This window comes from Melanostigma gelatinosum (assembly GCF_949748355.1).
Source record: "Melanostigma gelatinosum genome assembly, chromosome: 3".
Classification (NCBI taxonomy): Eukaryota; Metazoa; Chordata; class Actinopteri; order Perciformes; family Zoarcidae; genus Melanostigma; species Melanostigma gelatinosum.
The window spans coordinates 16,014,908-16,035,829 of NC_136636.1; the positions used below are offsets into that span (position 1 = coordinate 16,014,908).

A 20,922-nucleotide genomic window follows, 5' to 3' on the forward strand; every position below is an offset into this window, starting at 1 on the left:
GCAGCCTCAGCATTGCTTGATATGAGTTTAACGTCGGATCATATATATATATATATGTATATATATATATATATATGTATATATATATATATATATATGTGTGTGGGGGGGGATGAAGTTAGGAGTTAGTTGAAAGTGAATTCCTACACACACGCACACAATGACATGCACGTACAATGTAAACAAACACACGTGTCTGTTTGCGCCGAGTAAACATTGAATATTGCTAAATATCGGACCAGATCTGTATATATTTACCCTTCCAATGACGAGATGAGAATTGTCGACGACCGTTGCTTTGACGCCTCGGACCCATCCACTGACAAACTGATTATAAGCGTCGAGCCCTTTGTAGCACTCCAGCTCGTCTTTTGTGTAAGGACTGGGGGTGTTCACGAGATACGTGTAGATGTTGGCGTAGTTTACCGATGGAAGATAAGTAGGATCGGCACTGAAACGATCTGCACTCATCGTATAGGGATCCAAGTTACCAATAACCTTCAATTTGGCCAGGTAGCGAACCTTTGATGCACTATCCAGTGATTCAAAGTATTGTATTTTCGCCGCACTTCCTTGTTTATGCGCCGCCATGTAGGATCTGTATGTACTCCAACATGGCCGACCGACCTCGTAACTAAGGAGATCGTGACGTCGGTGAGACCACTCCTATGGAGCCCAATGTGCACTTGCCCAATGTGCACTTGCAGAGAAGTAAACCTCGGGTTTCCCACTAGTGTTGATGCAACGCCCTGCTTCGCTCTCTCACAGCATCAACACCTGGATGTTGGCCGCCACAGGTCACAGAGCCCAGCAGAGGCGTGCCGGCCTAATGTTAAGTAACAGAATATAGGACAAAATACAAGTGCATTTAGCACGAAAAAATACAAAAAGCTATATTCACCATCTTTTTTACAGTCATATGAAAAATTTGCTGTATTTTTTTGTGTATTTATTGAAAATGTGTCCACAAAAACGTATACAAACTAGATTAGTGGACTGTATATAAACACTTCAAATGTGCCCTGAATTAACTAAAGCTGTTTCAGCCACAGCCAGCGTGCAAATATATTTATTAACCCAACAGTTTGATCATTTTCGGACCATGGTCAAACATTGCTCCCCTTTGCAGCAATAAAAATGCCATCAGACAGTGAGGCACAACATCTGAGCTCTGACCCCATTTGTATAGCCAGACTCTGAAGATTAAAATGTGTCAAAGATTTAAAGAGTTTTTTTTTAACTCAACATGTAACTCCTTCCTGCCATATACAGTAAACCAGCACAATCAACTAATTTGTTTTACACATGTAGAACTAAAACTAGAAAATATTACATTTATATAATTTGACATGCTCTTTTAAAACTCTATCAAGGACTCTTTTTTTTACAAATCGGCTTTTGATATATTTACATTTATTCTATTATTTCATTTGTCCTGTAAACTACACATGTATCACATAACACATGTTTGCCATTGTTTTGATCTATTTTTATTTATGTAAAGCACTTTGTCTTAAAAAATAAACGAGAACATTTTTTAATATACTGTTTTGTGCTACAGTATATAAATACATGTTATTATTGTTGTTGTTAGTGCTTAACAGCTCCCTTGTAAATTCTGCGTAAAAAATACTGTAATTTTAGTACTACTAGCACTCTTGTTGGGCTACGAACATTATAGACACTAAAACATGTATTTTTATTGTTCATTGTGTATCTTCTTTATTGTGTATCAACAACGTTGGGTGTATTGCTACTCCTGCCCTGAAGGGGCAGCACTGTTTTCTGTGGCGCGTTCCTTTGCTACACACAAACGCAAAACAACCTCAACTTCCGGGCAGCAGAAGTTTTCAAACAACACTAGCTAACCATTACACATTTTTGCTCAGGGATCTACGGCGAACTTTGCTTCGTTTTGAGTAAGATTTGCTTTTGAAAGTAATTTTATATGTTTAATCATCCCATCTTGCATGTGCTTTCTGGTAACGTTAGAATATTTAACTTGTCTGCGTTATTAGAAAAGCGGCAAGCAAGATACGATAAGATGCTAACATAGATAGCTAACAGCCGCTCGCCTGGTTGCTTTGTTTCATACATTGAAGCGGTGCTAACGCTAGCAGGTCGAGTTTGCTCTTGTTCCCGTTTTAGCCTTGATGTGAATAGCGAGATGGACGACCAATGTTCCCTTTAACTAGAATTAATCGCGTGTCAATCATACTAAAGTCCACAATAACGTTAACCTCTGTTCGCAGCTAGCGGGCTAGCCTGTTGTTAAACAAGCTAGCGATGTCAGCGAGCTCCAAGAGGAGAAGGGCCACTTCCCCCTCCAGCAGCGTCAGTGGAGGCGGTGACTTGGACGATGCCTCCTCTACACCTGGAAGTGGCAGAAAAAGAAGAAGAATCTCAAATGTCCCTCCTGTAGATACAGTAAATTCACGTGGTTTATACTATCACTACAACTGCCGCTTCAAAATAATGTGACATCTTATTTTATATGTGTGAACACTTTTTTGATTTCCATGACTCGTTCCCTTTAGATTGCTGTATGCCATGAGCTGTTCAATGCTGTCAGGGACCACAAGGACGACCAAGGGAGGCAACTTAGTGAAGTTTTCCAAAGGGTACCAAAGAGAAGGTATTGCAACACAAAGGCCAGCATAGAGCCTAACATTGTTAAAAAGAATATTGTGTGGACCTGTCCAAGAAGATACACTGTACTTTATGAAATGTGACAGTCTGACTTGTGGGCGGGTCTCACACGTACAGATCTTACAGTGGAGCCTGATTATTCTTGTTCTTTTTCAGGAATCAGCCTGATTATTATGAAACAGTGTCCCAGCCAATCGATATGACAAAAATTCAGTACAAACTGAAGTCAGAAGATTATAATGATGTGGAGCAGCTCACTGCAGATTTCCAGCTCATGTTCAACAATGCCAAATCGTTCTACAAGGTAAGTACTGTTAAAGTATATCTGTCACTTTAATATGGTGTAGTAGAACCATTTTTCATTTCCATAATTCCTTTCCTGTTCAACTACTCAGAGTGACACTGCGGAGTATCAAGCTGCATGCAAGCTGTGGGGATTATATTTGCAAACAAGGAATGAGTTTGTGCAACCGGGGGACGGAGATGAGGACGATGAAGATGGTGATGATATGATGGATAATCCAGGAATGTCAACCGAAGATGAGGTCAGTTCCTCTTTAGATGTGTTGTTGAGTTGCCTTGCCTGCTTGTTTGACTGAAGTGTGTAACCACTATGTCACTACAAATGTATGTTGTTTTTGTATTGACTAGATTGATGCTTTTTTTGGAAATTCATGTTTGTTGTAACAAGTAACTATTTCCAAAGAACCAATTTATGCAAATCTGTCTTTCAGACCTCAACTGTCAATTTGAAGGAATTGTTTGAGCAACTCTTGGAGGCTTTAGTGTCACATGCTGATCCCTCAGGGCGTCATGTCAGTGAACTGTTCCAGAAATTGCCTTCCAAAATGGTGAGTCCTCCAAGATTCTTTAGCTTTCAATTTGTGCCCTGAAATAGTTAATTCTTGACATTTACAGGCCTGTCTGTGTTTCCTAGCATTACCCAGACTACTATGCCATCATAAAGGAACCAATCGATCTGAGAACGATCGCTCAAAGAATTCAGGTAATGACCGATCGCTTTGTCGTGCGTCATTCATCTTTAAAATGACTGATTTCAGAACTTCCTGATGTTTGTTTTAATAGTCAGCACTAATTTATGTTATTTGCATAGATTGGATACTATAAAAGTGTCAATGCGATGTCCAAGGACATCGACCTGATGGCCAAAAATGCCAAAACGTACAATGAACCAGGATCTCAGGTTTTTAAGGTAAACTCTTTTTCTTGATTATATTTTTTACAAGATGTAACATCCCAAATATTAACAATTGTTCTCTTTTTTATTGTATAGGATGCGAACACCATAAAGAAAGTCTTCATCCAGCGGAAGACTGAACTTGAACACGCTGAACCGACTAAATCTAGTCTTCGCATCAGGTATTAAACGACAATTAGACACTTCTATTTGTGTTTTATTTTTTGTCTCAAACACAAACCAACAATTTATTCTCAGAAACAGCACCTACACAGTTTATGTCTTTCTGTATTTACTGTTACTATTTAGAAATCGCAGGTCCGGCCAGGGGGATCAACTTTCTGGCGTCAGCGTAGCTCTCCACTGTGGTTCAGAGGATGAGGACGACCCGGTGCTCTCTGGTAATTATCAGCGCTTCAGGCGACAGAGAAGTCTACCTTGTGTTTGAAAAAAAAAAAACAAGAGTTCACCGTGTAAATGTTTACAGGCTCCGTCTGCTACGACGAGGGAGAGTCGGAGGCTGAGAGTCAGAGTTCTAGCATGGAGATGAGCAACCCGATCTTCCAGCTGTATGAAGCCGTGAGGGGTGCCAGGAACAACCAGGGCCAGGTCTTCTCTGAACCGTTCCAGCACCTGCCCTCTCGCAGGGAGTACCCCGACTACTATCAGCAGATCAAACAACCCATCGCTCTGCAGCAGATTCGGTAAGTAGTGATGACTCGGTAGATATCATGTTGAGAGGCAGAATGACAGATTAGCAAGTCCATAATAACCTTTTGCTTATTCTTAAGGGCAAAAATGAAGAACTGCGAGTATGAAAGTGTGGAGCAGATGGATGCTGACCTCACTCTGATGTTTGAGAATGCAAAGCGCTACAACATGCCTAACTCAAGCATTTACAAACGGGCATTTAGGCTTCAGCAGATCTTGCAGGTAAGGACTCTTGCAGAAGGTGTTTTAACTCTAGTGAGGCCAAGAATGAAAGTAAAGTAAGAAACAAATGAAGCATCTTTCAGAAATGAGTGTATTTGTCTACTGACATGTCCACCTGATCTTCCTGTTGGTAAAGGCAAAAAAGAGGGAACTTGTGAGGAGGGACGATGAGGATGGAGACAGCATTCTGTCATCTGATGCCGGGAGCATCAAGAAGAAAAGGTATGCCGGGTTTTCTCTCTCCCTTCAGATTTTCAATGATTTGTAGACTCATTGCTATTTCTCTTAAAAAATAAGAATCTGAAGTTTGCTAGCTAACAACAAATACAGCTTTGTGTCTGGGTTGCCAGCCAAGCTCATTCATATTCTACTTTGATTCTTTTGAAGCCACAAGAAAAATGTGAAAAAGAACCGAATGAAGGACTTATACGACGCAGTGACTGAGTCTAGGGAGGCGGGCACCAATCGCCGTCTTTGTGATCTGTTTATGTTCAAACCGTCCAAGAAGGACTACCCCGACTACTACAAAGTCATCCTGGAGCCGATGGACCTGAAGACCATTGAGCACAACGTCCGCAGCGAACGCTACGCGACAGAGGACGCTTACATGGATGACATGAGGTTGATGTTCCGAAATGCCCGGCATTACAACGAGGAGGGATCTCAGGTAGACGGTGCATTCAGTTTGAAATGTGGAATGTTAATCTTTGCTATTTTAACAATGTTGGCATAAGCTACATTTTTCTGATACGAACAGTTGTTGTGGTGGGCATCAATGTAGGTGTATAACGATGCTGATGTTCTGGAGAAGATATTGAAGGACAAGCGTAAGGAGTTGGGACCTTTTCCTGAGGAAGATGTGGGATCTCCCAAACTGAAACTAAGTAAGTTTGATCATATTCCATGTTTTAGCCAATTTAAAATCAGATGCACTTCACATCATCGCAAACTATTTTTTTAAAATGTACTCCAACATAATTTAATTTAACCTTCAATGGTTTCAGTCATTTTATAATAGTATGAAAATTAACTTAAAATGAAAGCTAATCTATTATTGTAAACTAACTTCTATTCCACTTGGCACAGCGGCAACTGTGCATATAATGGCCTCACTATTAGCTCTTGCAGAGGTCTGTACTTGATTGAGTGCAGCTGTTACATTTCGGTTTTACAATTCTGTCTAATCTTACAATTCTGTCTAATCTTAAGTGTATTTGTGTATCTAGGAAAGATTGGTGTTTCTCCAAAGAAGTCCAAATACCTCACCCCTCTTCAACAGAGGTTAAACGAGCTCTACGACGCCGTGCGAAACTTCACCGACCGCCGAGGTCGGCGTCTCAGCACAATCTTTCTTCGTCTGCCATCTCGCGCCGAGTTGCCCGACTACTATGCCACCATCAAGAGACCCATCGACATGGAGCGCCTCCGAAGCCACATGGCGGCCGGTCGCTACCAAGACGTCGAAACCCTGTTCGAGGATTTCGCTCTCATGTTCAACAACGCCTGCATTTACAATGAGCCAGAGTCTCTGATCTATCGGGATGCTCTGGTGCTGCACCGGGTGCTGCTGGAGACACGCAAGCAACAGGAGGGAGGCGAGGACTCCGGATCTCCTAATGTGGGACATCTGGTGCGAGAGCTGATCAGGAACCTGTTTGTGTCCGTGCTGGGCCACCAGGACGAAGAGGGCCGATGCTACAGCGACTCTCTGGCGGAGATCCCCGCTGTGGATCCAGCCGCCCCCGAAAAACCACCGCAAAACTTTGATGTCATCAGGATGAACGTGGACCGAGGCCACTACAGGAGACTGGATGTCTTCCAGGAACATATGTTCGAAGTGTTGGAGAAGGCAAGGAGGCTCCACAGGTACATCAGCTTATTTTTAAAAGTCTAAAAGTTATTTCACTGAAAATAAAGTGGTTTTGTTTTGTCCATTCTAGGAACAAAACAAAAGGAAAACAGATAATGTTTCATTGAAACAGCATTGGGCCATTTACCTTTTTAAACTTTAAATCACATTGACATTTGGACCAGTATGCGATTGCACAACTTAAATAAAAAAAGTATTTTTGATCTCTGTAAGAGAAAAGGGGCCGCTGCCTTTTACATTGAAACTGAAATCGTCTTTTTGTGAGATTCCTGTAAAACTGAGACCAGAACAACTACAATCCTTCTTACAAAGTCTTTGATTAATACAATTTAACGATAAGCATGCTCCATCTGCCATCAGCCCCACTTGTATATGTTTTTGCAATGTCTGTACAAAATGATTACTGATATAACTTCAAGATTACTTCAGATTTATTCACATTTTCTTTAGTTTTACTGTTAACAAACATAATTTGGATAATGTGATGTGATCTTATGACGTCCAGCTGGTGAGTTTGGTCCAAATTTAGAAGACAACATTTAACATCTTTTACAAGATTGTATTGTAAGTATCGAACTTGTTAACTGTTCAGTATACCAGCATACTTCAGCTAAAACAGTGTAATATTCTCTATTAAGCAGCTTAACTGTGTTCAAAAGTGATTATGTATTGTCCTTTTTTGCATTTGCAGGACTGACTCTGAGATATTTGAGGATGCCGTGGAGCTACAGCAGTTTTTTATTAAGATCAGGGATGAGCTATGCAAGAATGGAGAGATTCTGCAGTCAACTTCACTCAACTACACGTCCAAACACCTGCACAGCGACGTGGAGCAGGAAAAGAGGGAGAAGATTCCCAAAGAGATTGAGGAGGACAAGCTAAAGACTGAGGAAGAGGAGCAGGAAAACAAAGGTGAGTGTGTATGATCACATGTGGCGTATTAAACGGGTATTACGAATGTACTAAATTTTTTACGTGGTATTAATATGAAATCATCATGTATTTCTCATCTAAAGAGGGGGAGAAAGCAGAGGACCTGCCAGGAGAGTCGTGTCAGTCTGAGTCTGAGCGTGTGTACACTCAGGACTGCAGCTTTGAGAACATCACCTACCATGTGGGAGACTTTGTGTATGTGGAGCCGTCAGAGCCCAACCTGAAACCCCACATTGTCTGTATCGAACGCCTGTGGGAGGATGAAGCAGGTAACACACGAACACACCAAGAAATACATCGGAATCAGTTGGCCACAGTTCAGACATCATTATGCAAACTGTATCATAAACAGCTAATCTTGTACCCTTTTATGACAGAATAAGATGTTTTTATTTTCTGAATAAATACTGAGGTTTTTTCTTGTTTTGTTTATGTGTGTGTAAAGGTGGGAAGTGGCTCTACGGCTGCTGGTTCTACAGGCCAAGTGAAACCTTCCACTTGGCGACACGCAAGTTTCTGGAAAAGGAGGTCTTCAAGAGTGACTACTACAACAAAGTGTCCATCAGTAAAGTTCTGGGCAAATGTGTGGTCTTGTTTGTGAAGGTAAGACCTTCTATAGAACCTAAATAACACACATAAAACATTGTTTTCTTTTGACTCAAGGATCTGTTCAACTTATCGTGGCTTTTCTTTTTTTTTTTTTTGGTATCTAGGATTATTTCAAAATGCAACCCGAGGGCTACAGAGCAGAGGATGTCTTCATCTGTGAATCTCGCTACGCCGGCAGGAACAAGTCATTCAAGAAGATCAAGATCTGGGCCGTGCCCGTGAGCTCTGTGAAACTTGTTTCCCGGGAGGTGCCGTTGCCTGTTGTCCGTGTCGCTTCCATGTTTGCCAAGCCGGACTATGACAATCTGACCATTTCATATGCAGGCAGCGGAGGCTTTATTGACAAGGTGAGGTGACACTGTGTTTTCTAGGCTTATGACATGGCAATATGCAATTTGTTAATATTTGTCACAATATAAATAACACGTGAGTCCTCTGTGTGTCCATGTTTATTCGTTTAGGAGAGAGAAGATGCCCCCACGGAGATGAGTGGAGCTGATCCCGGCTGTCAGCACTATGAACAGTTACACTACAACAACATGTGGTTTAGAGTGGGAGACTGTGTTTACATCCAGTCACATGGTCTGTCAAAGCCCCGGGTTGCCAGGTGGGTGAAAGTTATTTTTTTGCCTCTTTAGAGTTATTATTGAGTTATTAACTATTGGTAACATGGCTCTCTTCACTGGGCTGCAGGATAGAGAAGCTGTGGGTTCAGAATGGAACTACTTTCTTCTTTGGGCCCATCTTTATTCACCCGGAGGAAACGGACCACGAACCCACAAAGATGTTCTACAAGAGAGAAGTGTTTCTGAGCCATCTGGAGGAGACCTTGCCCATTTCCTGTGTCACAGGTTCTGCTTTAATAACTTCTGTTCACACATCACAGTTAATCCACTTAAGGGAAGAGTTCAACGTTGTGGGAAACAAGTTAAGATATCTGGCAGCGAGTTAAATACGAACATTGACATCACTCTCACATCTGTCAGTCGCCAACCAGCAGTACACCACGCTCCACCAGAAAGCATAGAAGCTTGTTACCTGAAATGTCAAACTCTTATTCATCTGCCTTTTTTTCCTTACGGCTACATTTTTTCCAATGTATGATGCTAACACGTTTTTACTCTCACCCTCTGCTCTCCAGGCAAATGTATGGTGTCCTCCTTTAAGGACTACCTGTCATGCAGATCTACCGAGGTTTCAGAAGAGGATGTGCTGCTGTGCGAGAGCCGCTATATCGACACAGAAAAGCAGATGAAAAAGTTCAAGGGTCTGAAACGCTTCTCTTACTCTTCCAAAGTGGTGGAGGACGAGATCTTCTATTTCAGGTCGGTCAGTCGGGCAGAGCACCGTTTCTGATTCAAAGCCGTTTCTTGCCCAGTCTGAATTTCTGTTTGTGTTTTCTCTTGTGCTGCTAATCCTGCGTAGGAAACTGATGGTGCCACAGAAGGAAGCGTCGCCCTTTTTGGACAAGAAGATCAACGAGCTTGAGGTCAAACTGGCAGACGTAGAGGATGAGGATATGGAAGACATAGACGACGACGAGGCTCCACAGACGCCGTCTATGCCTCAGGTGCAAACCCCTCTTGCAAGCGATACGGATACCGTGCCATACACTCCTCAGGTACCCATACGTCTCCAGGAAGCACACATCTTCAAACCCTGTGTTCTAATTCAATTCTAAATTAAGACAAACTTTGTTTTAACTCTCATCTTTTCATGAAGTCCACTCCGAAGGTAAAGGGCTTATCTAAGAAGGAAGGAGCCAAGAGGAAGATCAACATGAGCGGCTACATCTTGTTCAGCAGTGAAATGCGTGCGGTCATTAAAGCCCGACACCCAGACTTCTCCTTTGGGGAGCTGAGTCGACTCGTGGGCACCGAGTGGAGGAACCTTGAGGCTACCAAGAAAGCTGAATATGAAGGTGAGAAGAAGCTGTGTGTGTGTGTGTGTGTGCGCGTGTGTGTGAGAGAGAGAGAGTGCGGAAGTCAAGATGGCAATTATTTGTTTGTTTTTCAGAACGTGCAGCCAAAATAGTGGATCAGCAAGAGCGTGACAGACCACCACAGAAGCAAGCGTCCCCAAGAGCAGGTACCCTCGTAGGGTCACTGATTGGGGTTTTACCTTCGCCTAGCACTATGGGAATGATAAACCAGACCGTGACACCTGTGTCAGGTAACCCCTCTCAGAGGCAGCACGAGTGTTTGACAACAAGGCAGCAGGGAAATGAGGCTGGACTGTTGAAAACCATAATCCTCTTAATTTTCTAACATTTGAAACTTATTTGTCTCAAAACTACATTCTTAAAGCAACGGTTTTCTTTTACTGCTTTTTCACATTGTTTTATGTTTATTTTACTATCACTAGCTTCACATCGGGAAATGCATGACATTGACTGCATGATTTATTCATAACCTTGAATAACTTTTAAACATTTCATTTAACCTAAATGCTTGTTTTGCCTGCTGACATTCTCAGACCCGTTTGTATTTTCTGCCCCTTACGCACACTAAACCTTTAGCATCATCAGGTCCGGTTGTTTGGTTGAGCCAGTGGTTTCTGTTGTTCACACATTGGTCTCTAATGCAAGTCTCCTATGACATTGCATGGCTCTCCTGGATAAGGAAGATTTTTGTCAGCACAGCTGGACAACAAAAACCAAAAGTATATCACAGAAGATGACCATTCTGAATTTACAGTCTACCCAGAGGATTGATGTAAATCATGATATTTAAACCATAATTAAGTAAGAAAATGGTAACATCTTGCCAGCTTTAGACCGGAATATTGCTGCTTCTATGTCCATTAGAGTTGCACATTTGTCGCTGTCTAACCACTCCTGAGCAAACATAATTACAAGAGCATGTGTAGCTGAAGGTGCATGTGTGAAAGGGGCCACAATGTGCAGTAGTAGTGCATGTTATCATAGAGTCAGCTGCATGTCACTTATGCATGGATATGTTGTCCTCTCCTTGCACTCTTCCTAAAGGCATGATGGGAGTTTACGGCCCACCTTATATGCCCATGCAGGGCCCCCATGAGGGCTTGTTGAGTGTGGCCACAATGCTATCTCACCCTGCAGGGGGGCCCCTCCTGCCTCATCACCATCTCCAGCAAGGTATGTCTGGGTACCCTGGCATGCCTCATCAGGGTAAGGTCCACTGTCCTAGTCACACCAGCTCAGTCCCATCCAGTCGTGTCTCTCCTGCTGGAGGGGTTTACCTGGTCCACAGGCTGCACTGCCTGAGCTACTCACTGAGCAGTCGTAGCACTCTGGTCTCCAACAACCTCTCTCAAAGTGTTCTCATATGCCACACCTGAAATATACAGGATTCACATTTACAGATGTAATTCATGTGAAAACAAACCACGCTACTAGTATTCACCTGATATACAAAAAGCAACAATTTCACAAGTCATTGTAAAACATTGTGGTAGTTCTTAACATAAAGCAACCCAGGATGAGTTATTAAATACACAGAAACTAAATATTGTCATTGAACAGGTATGATGGGCGCTGGTATGAATGGTATGGGAGGAAGTCCTACACAAGGAAGCTTTATGCAACAGGTGAGCTCCGGTCCTAAAAACATACTTTTCTACTTAATATGAAATTCCGTCATGCTGCTTTTTCACTGAAGAATGTGTAAATAAACTAATGAAAGCCTTGTTGCTAGTTATGTATAACACATTTATTGTATCCTATTATTTTTAGGATTCAATATTCCACATATTGTCCACATGGTAATTTTGATTGTTGTATTTTAGCCTGGCATGTTCAGCCCAGGACCGCACGCTCCCCCACCATATCCAGGACAAGGCCCGCCCTCACACCTGCAGCCCACCACTCCCATGTTTGTGGCTCCACCACCAAAGACCCAGAGGGTGCTCCACTCAGAGGCCTACCTCAAGTACATTGAGGGCTTGAATTCAGAGTCTACCACCGTCAGCAAGTGGGACCAAACGCTCAAAGGTGGTGTTCCTTAAGTCTTCTTTTCAGCGTGCATGCATTACTACCTCGTAATGTCTTAGTTATTAAGATGCTAAAGTCACCATATTAGAGCCTGTTTTTATGTTGTAAATATCTTTGCTATTAATGGAAATAGAATTACTGTTTACATGTAAATCAGGAACAGTACATGATAGAAGCAAAAGTAATCTGCAAAGTAATGCATTATTTGCTGACTGAGCATAATCAGCTCTTGTGCCTCTTGATTTTGCGTGCTTAAACAAAAGGAGAAACATCATCCTCCTCACACGAATGAGCATCATTTTCTTATAAAATAACTTCTCAAACCCTGTGTTTCCATCCCAGCTCAAAGGCGTGATACGTACATGACCAAAGAGCAGGAGAGCCGGCTGCCGGCACACTGGCTGAAGAGCAAAGGAGCCCACACGACCATGGCGGATGCACTGTGGCGCCTGCGTGACCTGATGCTGAGAGACTCTCTGAACATCTGTCAGGGATACAACCTGTAACTTGTAGGAATGACCACTATAGCCAGCTCACCCACTGCTCTTATCCTCAAGCTATGGAGTTTAGGAAGGACGATAGAAGCAATATTTTATAGTGAATCGTGATCAATTTTATATTTATCAGCTGATATAATGAGCTTCATAGTTACCGGTATTTGTGTGTGCATTTTCTTTTCTTACACCACGGAATTAAGTGTGCTGCAAAACCCACTGTTGTTGTTTTTGGCTTATTGATACTACCAAAATAAAATTCTCAACACCCTGTTCATAATGTTTGTCCCCATTGTTTGTCTCCAAGCCTTACTTTGCACTTCTGATAATATGAAGAACGCGATGTCTCTTCACCAGATAGTCCTGCAGTATTCTGGAAGTACTTCCTCTCTGTTGATGTCACTTCCCGAAGAGAGAATCTCGACAGAGCCATTCTCTTTAGTGTTTGCCCTGTTCTCCCAATGTCCACCTCCTCTCCGCCCGCATTTTGATATATAAATAACACAGAAAACTGACCAGTAGCCAAAGCAAACTGTAGTGAATCAACGTGTATTATGGAGTAACTTAAAAACTGAACAAAAGGAACGACGAGGTGAGGTTTATTTTTTTGGCAGTGACTTGTCGGGGGTTTTGGCTAACGTTAGCTAGCGAGCCATTTCACCGGCTCTTCCCAGACGCCCTGTGAATTAATATGAGACGTTTAACTAGCTCGTAAACTAGTGTCAAGTACTGCTGTGAGTGCCTTCTTCCTCGAGACTCCATTGCTGCAACCTTTTAAGTGTTGAGGATCCTTTTCACAGAGGTCCCGTTATGTCCACCCTCTTGCCACTGCACCCAGTTGAGCTAGTCGGCTAACGTGGTCCTCTGGGGAAGCTTTGCAAAGCTACCTGTCGGCCTCCTTTTATTGACAGCTTGTTGTCTTCATACCGCTAACGTCTGCTGCATAGACATCTTCACACAGATGGTCTACTCATCATCATGGAGCATACAAGCTCAATGATGTGGGGAAGAGTAAGCTCCATGATGTAACAGCTAGCTAGCTAGCTAGCTGGTTGATTTTGGCATATTGAAGGTGACGTTTTACTAATGTGTACGTTTATTTATACTGTCAATGTTTAGCAGCATGCGGTACGTTCTAAAAGCAGTCGATTGGGATTTTAATTAAATCGCATGTGAGCGAAGGCTCCAAGGGCCCCACAACACCCAGACTGACAGACGCCTCCCAACCGAGCCGCTTGTGACGAGCACACACAGAGTTGTTTGTGTTGACAACCGGACTAACGTTGTCTCTGTCAACACGTCGTGTTACATTGTGTGGTTGTCCTCGTGCAATGTTGGCACGAGGGGTGTCGTCCTGTGTTGGGACCCTGCACACAGATCTCTAGAAAATAATATACAGTATTATGAGACCTGCAGAGTGTTGTTATTTACAGATGTGTAAAGCTACCAGAGGTGTCATCTTGTCTTGCACTGCTGTCATATTGTTTGAACTTGTTTTAAATTAAGTAATCTATAAAAGTCACAGTGAAACAAATAACGTGAACTCCTTCATGATACTCCTGCTCAGTATTGCCACAGATGAAATATCTTAATATCTTAAATATATCTAAAAGGATAGACACATTGACCAACAACAACAGTGCAGAAACCAGAGCCCAACACAAGCATTTGAATGTTTGTTTAAGCGGATCCTGCTACTGTTTGTCATATAATGCTTTTTTTCTGGACTTTTTACTGCGGTCTCGAAAATCATGTCAGTGGATTATTGTATAAGGAAACATTTAGCACGTCAAAATTCATATGGGCCTATTTTCAGTTTAACACTCGTGATGATTAAAGGTGCCAAATGTATCTTCTCGAGGTGTAAAGTTCAGTTCGAGGGTGCAAAAGCCTCCTGAGAATCTCAGTGGTTCGAGGTGTTGCTGCACAACCAAAAGCCATCTGGTGGCTCAGGTTAGCCAGCTGAGGCCTCCTTTCTGTCGGCTTTGCATGTTCTCTACATCTCTTCATTGATTCCCTCCCACAATCCAAACACAACGCAAGTCCAGTAATCTGGAAACTAATTTGTCCATAAATATAAATGTGGTTCAGGCAACTTTGCTGGAGGCTCCAGTGTCTGTGATGATGCATTTCTTTCTCCACATGAATAGAAACTGATGTTCTTTTCTTCATATGTAGAAATGGGCACATCTTCGTTACTTATCTTACATCCCGACTTTCCAGGCAGCGCTTACATTCAGACTTCCTCGGTCAACAGTTCCTCCCACTTCGGCATTCACCATTGCTGCACTACAAAGCCCCCATCTCGACCTCAGCCTAAGATTGACTAAGCTACACCAACGAAGATGTCCCAGCTCCAGTTCCAGTGTCCGGCTAGCCCCATGCCTGCTGCCTCCGCCCCACTGCAGCTGGGGCAGCCACAGCCTTGCTACAGCATCCCCTGCTCTTCAGGCACCCTACCCTCGGAGAGCGCCAGCCAGCCAATCAGGAGCTCCGCTCTCCCTGCAGGCTCAGCCACTCCCTATAATACCACCACAGGTTTGTTTTATGCATGTTTTTCATTGGTGCCATAATAAAGTACCTTTTTTGTCTAGCCACTAACATTTGGAGGGCTCTCTGTATACCATAGCCATCTGAAATATTTAAGGTTGTATGCTTCTTATTTTAAAAGGTTCACGAAGCCCTGCGCCTCTTTTTAAGACACTTTGTGTATTTGACAGACTTTGGGACGAGCAGCAGCCCTCCTGTTTTAGTAGTCACGATCATAGTTGTGAGTATTTTGGATCTTTTCTTTGCTTTGTCACAGTATCTAACATGGCAAACCCTAAAGAGAAGACCCCCATGTGTTTGGTGAATGAGTTAGCCCGTTTCAACAAGATTCAACCGGAGTATAAGCTGCTGTGTGAGCAAGGACCAGCTCACTCCAAGGTACTTTTAGAGTCATTCTTTTACAGACGAACAATGCTGTTGTGTGGTGTCACAAGTTCTTGCCAATCTATTGTATTTCCTGTCTCCCGCGGCTATCAGATTTTCTCAGTCAGGCTCACACTGGGAGATCAGCACTGGGAGGCAGAGGGGACCAGCATCAAGAAAGCCCAGCATTCTGCCGCTGCATCGGCCCTCACTGAGACAACACTTCCCAAGCCCACCGTGAGGACGCCCCGCAACACAGGCAAGAACCCAGGTGGGCTCATCCCACTGGCTCTGTTGCTCTCTTTCCAATGTTTGTTAACACTTAGCACAAAAGAGTTTTCTCACGTGTAGTTGTTTCATCTTTGGTTTTGTTGGTGTTCTTTGTGCTGGCCTTACAGCAGATGGCATGACACACACCATGGAGTTAAATGCACTATGTATGAAGCTTGGTAAAAAGCCTATGTATAAACCCATCGACCCATATCCGGGGATGAGACCACCAAACTTCAATTACAACGTCCGGGCTCCGGGACCTTACCAGCGACCTATGCAACAGTGAGTTTCCTCTCTTGGAAAATATAAAAGAAGACATTCTTCCATTTCTCTTCTGATTATGGAATATTTTATGAAGTTTGATTTTGAGATGAAAAAAACCCCTCTTTTTTTTGTGTGTGTCCAGGTACTATTACCCATTTCCTCCAGTGGGACCAATAATATACCATATGGAGCTTTCCATCGGAGGCCAGCAGTTTATTGGAAAGGGACGCACACGGCAGTTGGCCAAACATGAAGCTGCTGCTAAGGCCCTGAAAGTGCTTCATAAGGAGCCAATATTGCAACAGTTGCCAGTGGTGAGAAAAGAAGCGCACGCTCAGCATGAAATATTGCTCGGAGGCCATTGTGCAATTTCATTCAGGATTTTCTTTCTTTAATATTGTTCTCCTCTCGACAGATGAATGGAGAGCCCGAGGAGGAGAACCTCAACAAATCAGAAATCAGTCAAGTGTTTGAAATTGCACTGAAACGCAATTTACCTGTCAACTTTGAGGTGATTTATGCATTTTCTTTTTGGTAAATGTTCATAGGAATACGTCAGTTCAGTGATATGTAGACAAAATGCATAATAATAATAATAGAACCCGCATGCTCCTCTGTATCATGATTTGTCTCTGTTGGTTTCCAGGTTTTAAAGGAAGAAGGCCCTCCCCATATGAAGAGTTTTGTAGTGTGCGTTACAGTCGGGGAGTTCGCTGGAGAGGGCGAAGGAAAAAGTAAAAAAATTGCCAAGAAGCTTGCGGCAGCTGCAGTGCTGGGGGAGTTGAGGAGGCTACCTCATATACCCAGTGTGGAAAAGACACTGCCACGCATCAAAAAGAAAACAAAATCCATCATTAAGGTAATGCAACCGGTGAGCTGCAATACGTATAATCGGTACAGACGTAAAGACTCTTTGAGTAACGATTCATTTGTCACGCCAATAGCTGCAGACCAGCCCAGAATATGGCCAGGGCATGAATCCCATCAGCCGCCTGGCTCAGATCCAGCAGGCCAAGAAGGAGAAGGAACCAGAGTACAGCATGGTGACGGAGAGAGGTCTACCTCGGCGCAGGGAGTTCGTCATGCAGGTGATTCAACGGCATGCCGTCAACATGACTTGTGCAAAATCTGTCTCATGTTTCTCTCTGCCTTTCCTCGTGGATATCTCACCCGTCCTGTCCTTTCCTCTGTGATCGCTGGCCGTTTCGTGGTACAGGTGACAGTGTGCGGCCAGACTGGCGAAGGAATGGGACCTAGTAAGAAGGTGGCCAAGAGGAACGCAGCAGAGAAAATGCTGGAGCTCTTGGGATATAAAGTGCCTCAGCCTCAGCCCCCGAAACCGGCACTCAAAACAGATGAAAAGGTACTGCTGCACCTTTTGTCAAGCATTTCTGGTGAACATGGCAGACAAGAAAGATTCGATATCTGTGACAAACTTTCATTCCTTCTATGTTGTTTTTATATATATTTAGACCCCGGTGAAAAAACCTGGTGATGGGCGCAAAGTGACCTTTTTTGAGCCTGGCTCTGTAGAGGAGGTGGCATTGAGTAAGTGATCGACTGAACGCAAATATTTGGCAGTGGCCATATTGTGTAGTTCTTGCCGTTGTGCTAATGCACTCTTTATAAATGTGCTTTTCCTTTTGAAGGTTCCAAGGAGGAGTTCCGCCTGCCTTACTTGAGCCACCAGCAGCTGCCTGCAGGAATCCTGCCCATGGTCCCTGAAGTGGCTCAAGCAGTCGGGGTCTTCCCAGCACCCCAGAATAAGGACCACAGTCGAGCTGTACCCAACCCGGGCAAGGCCACCATCACTGCCATGATTGCCAACGAGCTGCTTTACGCTGGGACTTCACTGACTGCTGAGACTATCCTGAAGAACAAAAATAATCTCAACCAACTTCCCCACGGACCCCTCACCAGGCCTTCAGAACAGCTCAGCTTTCTGTCATCGGTGCAAAGCCTGCAGGTAACTGACGGCGTGTTCTCCTTGGGTGAATTCAATGAGGCCATTTTTGAGCATGCATTTGATTTAGACTGAAAACAGGTGAAGATTCATTGATACATTTTTTATTTGCTTGCAGGTGGACTACAAAGATTTTCCTCAAAACAATAAAAACGAGTATGTATCACTCATTAACTGCTCCTCCCATCCACCGCTCATCAGTCATGGGATTGGGAAAGATGTAGAATCCTGTCATGATATGGTGAGTTTTTGCAAAAAACTACAACATGTATCGTTCCGGCTTAATACTCTTTTAACAACCGTAACAACCTTCATGGCATTATTTAATTGGAATTAATTAATAGACTACTCTATTACTAAATAATACTAAAATAATCGATAGCTGCAGCCCGACACCATCTTAAAACATAAATGGCAGTGATTAAAGTGACGAGTGTTCTTCTGAGGTGTGTGTTGGTGGAAGGGGGGGGGGGGGGGGGGGGCTAGTTTAACAGGATGTTATTGACAAAGGTCACAGCAGATGGAAGAAAGGACTTGTTGTCATCGTTCCTCCGGGCCACTGCAGTAACCTCTACTGTTCTTCACCTCTTCAGGCCGCGTTGAATATATTGAAGTTGCTCTCGGAGTGGGACCAGCAGTCAAGTGAAAGGACAGGAAATGGACCGGTCTCTCGGTAAGCCGTGGCAAACAGCGTCTCGTGACGTACCTAAAGCTGTGTTTACAATAAGCCCTTCCTTCCTCTAATAACCACAATGAATAATCAGAATAAACACTTCAATCAGCATAAAATGGAGATGTTGTGTTGTCACTTGTGCTCTACTAATTTTACAAGTGCTGCATGTTTCCCAGGGAACCTTGGGAGATAATCTATTAATTTTCTGAACATAAACCGAAGGCTTTGCTTTTGTTTAATAACTGTGGTCGTAGTCGAGGCTCATAAAACAATGTTGTTTGAGGACTAAAAGCACTGACGTAGGCCAGGAACAGCTTCAAGCATTCAACGTGGCCCATGGCCACCGGTTGCATTGGGTGTTTTGGGTGTTTTGCATATTTTTTGTTCGTTGTGTAAACAGGATAGTTTACACATATAAATACTTCTATGGGATTTATGAATTCAATTAAATACAGCAAGATGAATTGACACTGGTGCACGCGAACACAGCCACGAAAGGAATATTTTGGGACTGATTAACTGTTAACGGTGACACTATATGTGTCTTGTTTTCTACAGGTGTGGCAAGCAGGACATGGAGGGTGACTTGCACCTCAAACAGGCTAACTCAAGCACATTGGCACAGAGCCTGGATGGCACTGTTTAGATGAGCAGGTTTGGTTGTCTGTAAAAGCACGAGAGAAAACTCAGACACTGTTATTAGTTTTAGAAGACTCTCTAAACCATCACTCCTCATGTTCATCGTTCCTAAATATTCACAGTTAAACAAGATTGAAAAGGAAAAAATAGAATCCTCCGCTTGATTTTGTTTAATTGTACACGGTATTTATTTTTGTTGCTTCGTAGAAAGAGTTGCTGCATTCTAGTCAATGAGTTGAGGGGTTTAACCTGCTGGAGAAAAAAAGGAAGCAATGAACTGTGAATTCTCTTCTGTGTTTCCTCCTGTGTGACCTTCTCATTCTTGTTTTTAAGTCTTTTACGTTTCATCCCCCGCTTAGTTCATCTAACAACACGTTGTAACGGTTTGGACCTCTTCCTTGTCTCGGTGCAGCTGACGAACCTCTGTTGATTTTCCTAGAGTGCTTTATATCAACAACCACGAGTGAAGTGTTACTGACATCACCATGTAGGGCTGGGAAGCGTTTGCGACTAAATGTAGCATGTGATGTGATGTGAAGTTGTCTCTGCCGTGTGTGAACGGGGACGTTTCCCTGTTGCGTCACTTTCTCCGATACTCCACTTCCCTCCCTTATGTCAGCCTCCCTTCTCTCTCCGCTCCCCATGGTAATTAAACTAACGTGCAGATGTGCACACAACAAAGACTTTGCTTGTCTTGTCTTTTTCTTCACCTGCTAGTAGCTGCTGGATCATTTATTGGCATTTATCAACCTATAACTGTCGAACACTATTGATGCATTCAACAGCAATTTGATTATTTACGATGTTATTTATTATGCATTTGCCATATTGTGAAATATATTATTAATATATAAAAATCTAAGACATTGCTCAGCCCTAGGGTTCAATGCAGCCTTGTGTATCGTTTTAAATTTGATCAGTTCTGATGGTGATTCCTCCGATCAAATCTAAGTTCTGATTATTATTTGAGTTCTTAAAATAAAAATAGCGCCTTCATTCTCATAAGAATTTAGCTGCTAGGTATTTACGTCACATAATCAAAAGTGATTCATTTTGATACAAAGCTAAAATCAAGAAACATGTAAATATTATTTTTATGCAAAAGTTTGATGTTTTTCATTTTTATTCTCGTGCCCAAACACGAGCTCATTCTGGGACGTAGTGACTATGACGAGACATTTCAAACAGTGCTGAAGGAAATGCTTTATCATCAGTCATACTTGCTTCCTTGCATGAAGATCGTTTCGTGCTGTCATTAATCTTTATTGTGTCGGTGCTGTCTTCTGATAACAGCCTCTCTTGTCATACCCCCTACTCACTGCTAACATCATTACATTTCTACCTTCATCAGCGTTATTACTCCATTTGCTTATTTTTATCCCTGTGAAATTTAAAAGAACACAATCACACAAATCACTTGATCTCATCACACAGCGTGTTTAGCGTAGTGCTTTTCAATCATTTTATTTTATGCAAACATAAGACAGCACAATACTCTGGTACATAATTAAATTACAGATGTTAAAGTCACTCCGATTCCC

General features: G+C 42.8%; 2 protein-coding genes across 8 annotated transcripts; both read left to right on the forward strand.

Moving 5' to 3' along the window:
- The first annotated feature begins 1,853 nt into the window (after positions 1-1,853).
- pbrm1l (polybromo 1, like) lies at positions 1,854-12,923 on the forward strand. 3 transcript variants are annotated; one of them, XM_079265649.1, is made up of 30 exons: positions 1,854-1,919; positions 2,253-2,427; positions 2,538-2,635; positions 2,806-2,953; positions 3,045-3,194; positions 3,384-3,500; positions 3,587-3,655; positions 3,764-3,862; positions 3,944-4,029; positions 4,157-4,248; positions 4,335-4,551; positions 4,639-4,780; positions 4,917-5,002; positions 5,168-5,447; positions 5,562-5,664; positions 6,007-6,646; positions 7,342-7,562; positions 7,667-7,852; positions 8,029-8,186; positions 8,297-8,539; positions 8,654-8,799; positions 8,886-9,043; positions 9,334-9,517; positions 9,618-9,813; positions 9,915-10,113; positions 10,209-10,280; positions 11,179-11,307; positions 11,695-11,759; positions 11,958-12,162; positions 12,505-12,923. In XM_079265649.1, the coding sequence occupies exons 2-30, from the start codon at positions 2,287-2,289 to the stop codon at positions 12,666-12,668; spliced, it is 4,794 nt and encodes a 1,597-aa protein (XP_079121775.1). In that variant the 5' UTR covers positions 1,854-1,919; positions 2,253-2,286; the 3' UTR covers positions 12,669-12,923. The 3 variants fall into 3 exon arrangements, with proteins under 3 accessions (XP_079121775.1, XP_079121776.1, XP_079121777.1); XM_079265650.1 differs by having other exon boundaries at positions 4,166-4,248; XM_079265651.1 differs by lacking the exon at positions 11,179-11,307.
- A 152-nt stretch (positions 12,924-13,075) lies between these two features.
- Positions 13,076-20,054, forward strand: stau1 (staufen double-stranded RNA binding protein 1). 5 transcript variants are annotated; one of them, XM_079266243.1, is made up of 15 exons: positions 13,076-13,248; positions 14,835-15,194; positions 15,463-15,584; positions 15,684-15,840; positions 15,968-16,124; positions 16,249-16,420; positions 16,522-16,617; positions 16,753-16,965; positions 17,051-17,194; positions 17,323-17,469; positions 17,579-17,654; positions 17,756-18,072; positions 18,188-18,310; positions 18,663-18,742; positions 19,301-20,054. In XM_079266243.1, the coding sequence occupies exons 2-15, from the start codon at positions 15,002-15,004 to the stop codon at positions 19,386-19,388; spliced, it is 2,085 nt and encodes a 694-aa protein (XP_079122369.1). In that variant the 5' UTR covers positions 13,076-13,248; positions 14,835-15,001; the 3' UTR covers positions 19,389-20,054. The 5 variants fall into 5 exon arrangements, with proteins under 5 accessions (XP_079122369.1, XP_079122367.1, XP_079122370.1 ...); XM_079266241.1 differs by having other exon boundaries at positions 14,880-15,194; XM_079266244.1 differs by having other exon boundaries at positions 14,880-15,194; positions 15,684-15,828.
- Positions 20,055-20,922: the final 868 nt, after the last annotated feature.